The 8,837-nt window shown below is 39.7% G+C and overlaps 1 protein-coding gene across 1 annotated transcript in view; it reads right to left on the bottom strand.

The window, feature by feature from the left end:
- The window catches only part of SEL1L (sel-1 suppressor of lin-12-like (C. elegans)), a 64,951-nt gene extending 56,120 nt beyond the window's left edge, over nucleotides 1–8,831 (bottom strand). Inside the window, exons 1-3 of the mRNA XM_010850876.1 lie at nucleotides 8,679–8,831; nucleotides 3,310–3,347; nucleotides 2,035–2,266 (exon numbers count right to left, since the gene is read on the bottom strand). Coding sequence (XP_010849178.1) covers nucleotides 2,035–2,266; nucleotides 3,310–3,347; nucleotides 8,679–8,748 — 340 coding nt within the window. The 5' untranslated portion in view covers nucleotides 8,749–8,831. The remainder of the gene's footprint in view (nucleotides 1–2,034; nucleotides 2,267–3,309; nucleotides 3,348–8,678) is intronic.
- Nucleotides 8,832–8,837: the final 6 nt, after the last annotated feature.

The raw sequence follows: 8,837 nt of genomic DNA, 5'->3' as shown, positions 1-8,837 counted from the left end.
GGCCACCTCATGCGAAGAGTTGACTCATTGGAAAAGACTGATGCTGGGAGGGATTGGGGGCAAGAGGAGAAGGGGACGACAGAGGATGAGATGGCTGGATGGCATCACTGACTCGATGGACGTGAGTCTGAGTGAACTCCGGGAGATGGTGATGGACAGGGAGGCCTGGCGTGCTGTGATTCATGGGGTGCAAAGAGTCGGACATGACTGAGCGACTGACCTGATCTGAAGGAAACTTTCAAACATTAAAAAAAGTACTGTTATGGTACATTTACATGAAAAAATATTTATAGGCATTAACCGTCAAATTGTAAAAGAATGTTAAATAATATGGGGAAACGTTCAAGATTAACTGTTATGTGCAAATGCAGGCTGTAAAACAGTATACACATTCTGAACCAATTTAGTCTTAAAACCAAACATCTAGAAAAAAGCCTGAAAGAGTCTCCATTATGTTAACGGCTGTTACTTCTAATTGATGGGATTAAGGTACTTTTAATTTTTAAACAGTGGTTTCTCTTTTTGTATATTTGCAATAAACTGTATTTTTAAAAGGTCAAATCTGGACCAGTTCTCGAGACTGCCTGCTAACAGAGTAAGCGCAAATGTTGCTGATCTTTGAAATGATGAACTAAATGACAGAAGGGGGGTGGGACAGGGCAGCAGGGACACATTAACAGTGAATTTTTAGAAGAACAGGTTATTTAGCACACTATTGTGAGAAAGAGCAAGTCGTAAATTTAAAAATTACAGTGTCAAGAAAGTGAAAATTAGAATTGGATTAAAGTTTTTATGTAGGCTTCAACTAGAGAGGGATAAACACCTAAATCAAATAATCCAGGATGACTGAAAAGATTACTGTAGTGAAAATCCTAACACAGTTCTGAAAGTAACCAAAGCAGAACATTAGACAACCCTCCCTGTCTGAGTTTCTATTTAGTGTACCACCCTGCTTATTTAACTTTTATGCAGAGTACATCATGAGAAACGCTGGGCTGGAAGAAGCACAGCTGGAATCAAGATTGCTGGGAGAAATATCAATAACCTCGGATATGCAGATGACACCACTCTTAGGGCAGAAAGTGAAGAGGAACTCAAAAGCCTCTTGATGAAAGTGAAAGAGGAGAGTGAAAAAGCTGGCTTAAAGCTCAATGTTCAGAAAACGAAGATCATGGCATCAGGTCCCATCAGTTCATGGGAAATAGATGGGGAAACAGTGGAAACAGTGTCAGACTTTATTTTCTGGGGCTCTAAAATCACTGCAGATGGTGATTGCAGCCATGACATTAAAAGACGCTTACTCCTTGGAAGGAAAGTTATGACCAACCTAGATAGCATATTCAAAAGCAGAGATATTACTTTGCCAACAAAGGTCCATCTAGTCAAGGCTATGGTTTTTCCAGTGGTCATGAGACTGTGAAGAAAGCTGAGCACCAAAGAATTGATGCTTTTGAACTGTGGCGCTGGAGAAGACTCTTGAGAGTCCCTTGGACTGCAAGGAGATCCAACCAGTCCATCCTAAAGGATACCAGTTCTGGGTGTTCATTGGAAGGACTGATGCTAAAGCTGAAACTCCAATACTTTGGCCACCTCATGTGAAGAGCTGACTCATTTGAAAAGACCCTGATGCTGGGAAAGATTGAGGGCAGGAGGAGAAGGGGGACGACAGAGGATGAGATGGCTGGATGGCATCACTGACTCGACGCACATGAGTTTGGGTGAACTTCGGGAGTTGGAGATGGACAGGGAGGCCTGGCATGTTGTGACTCATGGGGTCACAAAGAGTTGGACACGACTGAGCGACTGAACTGAACTGATGGATTATTACATACTGAAGTTCTGAATATTAATAAAACACAAGTGCAATACTGACTGTCAAATTCAGCTTATGTAACACACCCTGTAAAATTATACTCTACACATTATATGTGATGAATAATCAGTAAAACAGGACTTCTACACCCTCTACACTAGCTTTAAAATTTCAGTTGCCTCCTTGCTAAATCAGACAAAAGCAAACAAAATGTCGACTACCTGGTTTCCGTACTTTCGTCAGCTCTTCATAGTCCTTGTTTTCTGGATTTGGAGATTCTAGAAAGCTGATTTCTTCTGCAATGCTTTCCCCTTCTTGGCTTCTGAGGTTGCCTTCCTCTTCTTGAGGAGGTGATTCCAATTCGGACTCTTCTGAATCAAGGAATATCTGACCAGCGATTACTCTGCTTGCTGGGCTATGGTTCTCTACCGACTCATCTGACGGCACAGAAGTCTGAGAATATAAAGTATTTTCAGTTACCAATAGTAATCAGACTCCTTCCAATCTAATCTGACCATTACTTTCACTAATCCAGACATAGCTCCTTCAGCTCCTTGAACGTGTCCTACTTACTTGCCTCTTCAGACTTTGGTTATCTGCCTATCATGTGCCCTCGTCACCTGCCTAAACCTGATTGTGCGGATTTCAACTTGGATGTTACCTCCCCCGCAAGAAGCCTTCCTTAAATCCCTTAAGTCTTGGTTCCCCTCCTTACTCCCAGTATATCTCATACTTCCCAGTATGACAGCCCTGTACAACTTCCTGTTTCTTACCTGCATTCCTCCTAGTCTAGAGATCAGGGATCATCTGTGACTGGTCTCTTTGAATAGGCAATAATCAACCTCATTCATTCAACCAATCAATTTAAGGGCATTAATAGATTTTGTTTTTAAAGAACTTATATAAGTGGAAACAATGTCAGAGGTTAAATCTTCAAATTAAAAAACTAAAAAAAATGAATAAAATCAATCTCTCATTAGGCAGTAAAACATAACTACCTTAAGGCTCTTCAACACACAGATACATACACATTTAAGTTGAAATTAAACCTAGTAACCAACACTCTTAACAGAAATATTTATTATTCTCTGGGGGCTTCCCAGGTAGCTCAGTGGTAAAGAATCCACCTGCCAATGCAGATGCCACAGGAGATGCAGGTTCAATCCCAGGGTGGGAAGATCCTCTGGAGGAGGAAATGGCAACCCCCTCCAGTATTCTGGCCAGGAAAATTCCATGGACAGATGAGCCTGGTGGACTAGAGTCCATGGGGTCACAAAGAGTCGGATGTGACTGAGTGACTGAGCACTCCCAACAGGTCAGTGATTTCCACCCTTCCCTGCCCCCAGAAGAATTAGTAATGATGCTAGCTATCTTTTTCTTTTTGAAATCCAATTCTGTTCCTCATAAGATGCAGATTTCATATCCTTTCTAAGATACATAATTCATGCTTTTAAATTAGGCATCAAACACTGGTCAATGCAAATCTGAGTACACACCTTGGAATCTACGGATTCATCCTGGTTGCCCTCTTCATCTGTAAAGAAATTTTAAGACAATTTAGTCGTCTTTCTTGTTTGGCAATCACAGGTATTACTAAGTGAAAGCAGTTGATAAGTATAATAAATAATAATCAGACACTGGATAATCTAGAATTATTTAAAAATTTGTTGTATTCAGCAACTGTTCAGAAAAAACTAAGTGAAAGGAAAAAGGGGTGTTGGGGGTGGTATTTCTTCCTCTTTATCCAGGAAGGACAGTAGCTTCATCTGTTACACAGACAGGAAGACCAAGAACACCACCACCAAAACCAGGTATTTCTTCAGATACCATCCAGTTCTTTTGTATACAGTTAGTCCACTATTGAGCATGAGTTACTAAATTTATAAAAATAGAGCCCTCATTGTGTGGTTTGGGATTCCACTCCTTCTTTTCCTCTGCTCAGAATCTGAAGTTACTGTAGCTTATTTTAGTGATGACTAGCATTTTAGTATTCACTAAGACCACTTTCACTAATGGGCCTCCCTGGTGGCTCAGAGGTTAAAGCGTCTGCCTGCAATGCGGGAGACCTGGTTTCGATCCCTGGGTTGGGAAGATCCTCTGGAGAAGGAAATGGCAACCCACTCCAGTATTCTTGCCTGGAGAATCCCATGGACGGAGGAGCCTGGTGGGCTACAGTCCACGGGGTTGCAAAGAGTCGGATACAACTGAGCAACTTCACTTCACTTTCAAGACTACTAAAGATGGACATCGAGAATGATTAGCGGAGTTGCCAAAGACAGTTAGGATCTGTGTTTGACTTCACTAAAGATATAACCAGATAACATCACACTGTCATGTATCCATTCACATGAGATCTAATTATTAGGAAATCAATAGCCTATATTAAATTAACAATAAATCCAATCACTACTTGTATCTTTCTTCCAAATTCATATTAGCTGTTTTGGCTTTGTCAGATTAGATTAAGATTACTTCTGTTATTCTCTCTGTATTTCTCTGTTAATTCTATTCTAGCTGCTTGTTATTCTTTTTACTGCCTTATATAAACACATTCAGCAACCCAACTGGCCATTCGCAAATATTTGATCTTTGTATTCCAATTAAAAAAACAAGTGTCAGATGATCTTTAAATTTCCTTCTTACTCGCTTCAGTACTGCCAGCTCCACCAGTTATGTGAGAAATTAACCATAGGCAAAAATGCTATAAACTATGTGATTTTTACTAGAAAATGTGGTGCTATGGTTGCCATTTACCTTTACTTCATATAATTATAACCTAAATATTATTGGTAACTTGTAACTCTTCAAAGTACAGCAAAAACATGTTTTGGAGTTTGTGTTAGCAAAGCACTGAACTAAACTTTAAGAAGTATAAGAAACTCATTATGTACCAAATACTCAACTCTATTTCAGGTTTTGTCTCCGTCGAATATTTCAGAAATCGGTCTAGTGGTGAGGTTCTGCCACATATAAAGGTGCTATTAATTCAAAGAAAACTTAAATGATCATTATTTTCACATTCACTACTTTTAGATTACCTTCCAAATATTTTATTTCTGGTGGGTGGGGAAAAGAGGAGAACAGCATATATCAGTCCCATAGGGCCTATAACTTTTAGGTTTATGGGTAGTGATGTCAATTAATAAACAGTCATTCTTTAGGCTCACTTCTTCACAAGTATTACCCAAAGCCCAAGTTCTAACATATGGTTCAAAGTCCATTTTCAACAAATCTTTGGAAAAAGGAAAAAAAATTCACCTCTATTACACAACTACATTGTATGTGTGAATGTATTTAATTAGTCACAAATTTTAACTAGTTAATATATCAAGGGCAGATATTAAATGTGAAATGTATAGGGTATACCCCCAAATTCTGAAACTTATTCTATTAGTCAGAACTCTTAAATCATTAACCACCCAGCTGAGTACCTTGCCACAACAGGTCATGTATGTAGCTAATAGGTAAATAATATAGATGCCTATAAATAAATTATAAAAAATGTATATTTGAGACACTACAAGCTGTTAGGCATCAGAGTAGCAGGGTATGTTTTTGAACTCCCAGAGACATGGAAACTTGTGACATCAGGGTATTTCATACGAATTGCATCATGCTTCTTTTTCTCTTCTAACAAACCAGGAATATATACTCGGGTTACTGGCAAATTAAGAAAATTTTCACTTACTAAACTGGGAAAGCCTACTCCAGATGGTAATCTGAAAGCATCAGCTATTTTCTTTGTCAAACTAATAGGTCCATTCACATAATACTTTACAAATAAGTTTCTCATAACCTAGAAACTTCTGATAGGCAGTCAGGTAAGGATGAAAAATACTGAAGTTACATATAAATAAAAAGAATACAGTAGTGCTTTTATCAGATTACATATATTAAGCAAGAAGAAAAATGCAAAAAGGATACAGTGAAGAGTTAAGGATTTCTCACTCAACAGTACTGTATCCAAATATCATGGTTTACATTACTTTGGTAATCATATCCCCTGCTTTGAGAAAGACCAATTTTCAGTTTTATTATATTAGTTAACAAAACTGCTTAGTATCAAGGATCATCTTTCAAGGGAAAGTGGTCACTACAAATTCATCTTCTAATTGTCATGTAGATTAAACAGACAGACGGATACACTTTTAAACACAGAAAGTCTGGAAAGTTTAGTGAAAAGAGACCAGACATCCTGTTTTCGGATTTGCCACTGAATCTGTGCAGATCCTAGGATACTGTTGATTCTTAACTACTCCAAATCCAAGGCCTGGCAACTAGGCTCAAAACCTGGCTTCATGGCATGTCAGTGTTACACACGCGGTTCAATGCGGCAAGCCTGCTCAGCTTCTTATCCCAAGTGTCAAAGGGAAGAACATCACCTGCCCTGTTGACTCTCGATAAAGTTTTAAGGAACAAAGGAGAGTGAAAGGAAACATATTTTGCAATCTGAAATATATGGCGTGACTATTACCTGAAATACCTAGCAGTGGACCTAATTCACAAGACTCCATATTATTATTTGGCATTAAAAAAACAAACAAAACCAGAAACGAACAGTAAACTATTTTAACCAGTAAGCCACTTCCTGTCAAAATCAAGAAAACATGTGAGAAGTTAAAGCATGTTTCATTATAATCTGGAGAAATTGAAGGAGAAATATCTTTTAAATCTCCTCCTTTAAATTTATTTATTCAGAAGGAAAAGAAAATGTTTATAATAAAAGTACAAAATTTTTACACAGCTTCAAGGTAAGCTATTAGATAACAGCTACTAACCACGACAGGACCAAGATTCCCTTTGCTGGCTGATCAAATTCTACCTGGCAAAAATGCGACTCACCCCGGGTAACTGTTAACAGTCAAACATTTTAAGTCAACACTAAATTGTGAACCTCATTTTTAAATAGGAGCAAAACTTTTTAAGCTAAAAATGAGGCCAACACCTTGTATAAATAAGCTATTTAATGAATAAAAAAGCCAACTGAAAGTCCATGTACTCAATTTATAAAACTATCTCACTTAAGTGTCTTATCATATTTGCTCTTCATGTCAGCATGCACATCTAACATTGTTCTAGTTCGAGTTAAGTAAGGCTTTAGCCTCTACCAGAGAAATGTTTCTGCAGTTTAATATAATGGAAATCAGAGCAGACGTTTTGTGAACCTAGTCCTTTGCTTGTATCAACACAACCCAAAGATTTAACAATTTTATTATTAACAGTCTTCTATTATAATCTACTGGGAATCCCAACTGTTGATTAAAAGACTTCTTCAGTCATCATCTCCACTGAAATGACACTTTGGATATGTGAAATCTGGTCAAAAGAAAATGCAGGAAAATGTTTATATGCTTTTTCTTTAAATTCTGCAAACTGAATTCAGAGGGATACACATTGTGTTCTTAACTATTTCTTACACTTTAGTGTGAAGAATCACTTGTGCAGCTTGTTAAACAAACAGATCTGCTAACCCATTCCAGACCTAAAACTGCATTTTTAACAAACACATAAGACAAATCCTGATGCAGGTGGCTCCTGGACCACAGGGACTTCACTGCACTGATTTCATACTTCCTTTGATCAAATAACTACGAGCAGTGCTTCAGGAGTTACACCGAGTTTTAAAGATCTGGTCATGAACACAGATTAACAAGAAAAGGGGAGGCGGGGGCAGACTTTAAAGCTTGATGTTGGCAGTAAAGGAACTGGCATATGCTTGCTTGTTGCTTTTGAAACGGTGTCTTACACCACATTATGGATAGAATTTTAGGTTTAGATCTCTTATTTTAGAAGCAGAATGACGTTACAACACTGACTTACAACTAGGACAGATAATTTGAGGATTCAAATAACCATCTGGGAAATTTTCTGTTGGGGAAAAAAAAAAGCGTTGACATTTATACCCTGCCTTGTTCCAAAAAAATTTAAAGCCACGGAACAGCTGTTTCGTTAACTGAAACCAATTAAAATTCAAAAGCTTTACTGTACTAATTCTTTCTTTACCAACACTTGGAAACACTAAGTGCTTCTTTACCAACACTCTCAAAACAGACGTTTTCAGATGTTGGCAGATTAAACTATTAAAGAAGGGAAATGATAATTTCCACAGCCAGGGTATAAATTAGCTAATTGGGAAAACAATTCAAAGGCACATGAATCTATTTATGCAAAAAAAAAAAAAGTTAAATCTAGAGGCTATACATGTTACACTGATGGAAAAAAAAAAACAACAAGTTTTTTCTTTTCTTGAAAAATGACCGTCAGCAAACATGGGTCACAGCTCAGAAACCCTGTGACACAGTGAAAAAACAAAAACAAAAAACCCTTTCTCAGGAATTTTTTCTTTAAAAGGGGTACCAGACTAGGGACGATCAGATCAAAAGCCTTCGTTCGTTGTTTTTTTTTTTTTCAATAAACAGAGACAGGATCATCTGAGGTGCCATGCAAACCCAACCAAACACTGTCAACATCCTGCTTTTTTGATGGACCTGGCTCTGCCCAGGGGACAAGCTCAGGTTGTGCGAAGTTTCTAAAGCGACGGAGCACAGCATCTCCGTGGCAGTCGTGGGTCCCTAAGCTGTCGGGGTTCACGCCCATCGAATCAGTCCTCCTTCCTAAGGAGTCGTGCAAGTTTGTCAAGTGAGGAGAGGCGTGGGCAGTGTGTTGGGCGGGGGGGACCCTTCTCTTCCTTCCCTCGCAAGCTCCCCTCAACAAACACTCTGGCCCCGGGCATCCCAAACCCAACAGAGGACCGTGAGTGACAGGCGAGGGCGAGGCTGGAGCCCCCACGGCCCTGCCACGGGAAGGAGGCCGGAGCGGGGGGCGGTGGCTCCCGGCCTCCAGTCCGAGGGGGGCGGATACTGACCCGAGGACGCCAAGGCCGAGCCCAGCAGCACTGCCCAGAGCAGCAGCGTCAGCCCGACCCAGACCCGCATCCTGCTCCCAAGGGCCGCTGCCACCCCCTGGTGCTGTCTCTTCCGCCTCGGCCACCACCAGCTCAGCCTCCTCCTCCGCCGCCGCCGCC

The sequence above is a fragment of the Bison bison genome, unplaced genomic scaffold (genome assembly GCF_000754665.1).
Source record: "Bison bison bison isolate TAMUID 2011002044 unplaced genomic scaffold, Bison_UMD1.0 scf7180017864296, whole genome shotgun sequence".
Lineage (NCBI taxonomy): Eukaryota > Metazoa > Chordata > Mammalia > Artiodactyla > Bovidae > Bison > Bison bison.
The sequence above is the reverse complement of the archived record's forward strand: the minus strand, read 5'-3'. Positions and strand labels throughout refer to the sequence as shown.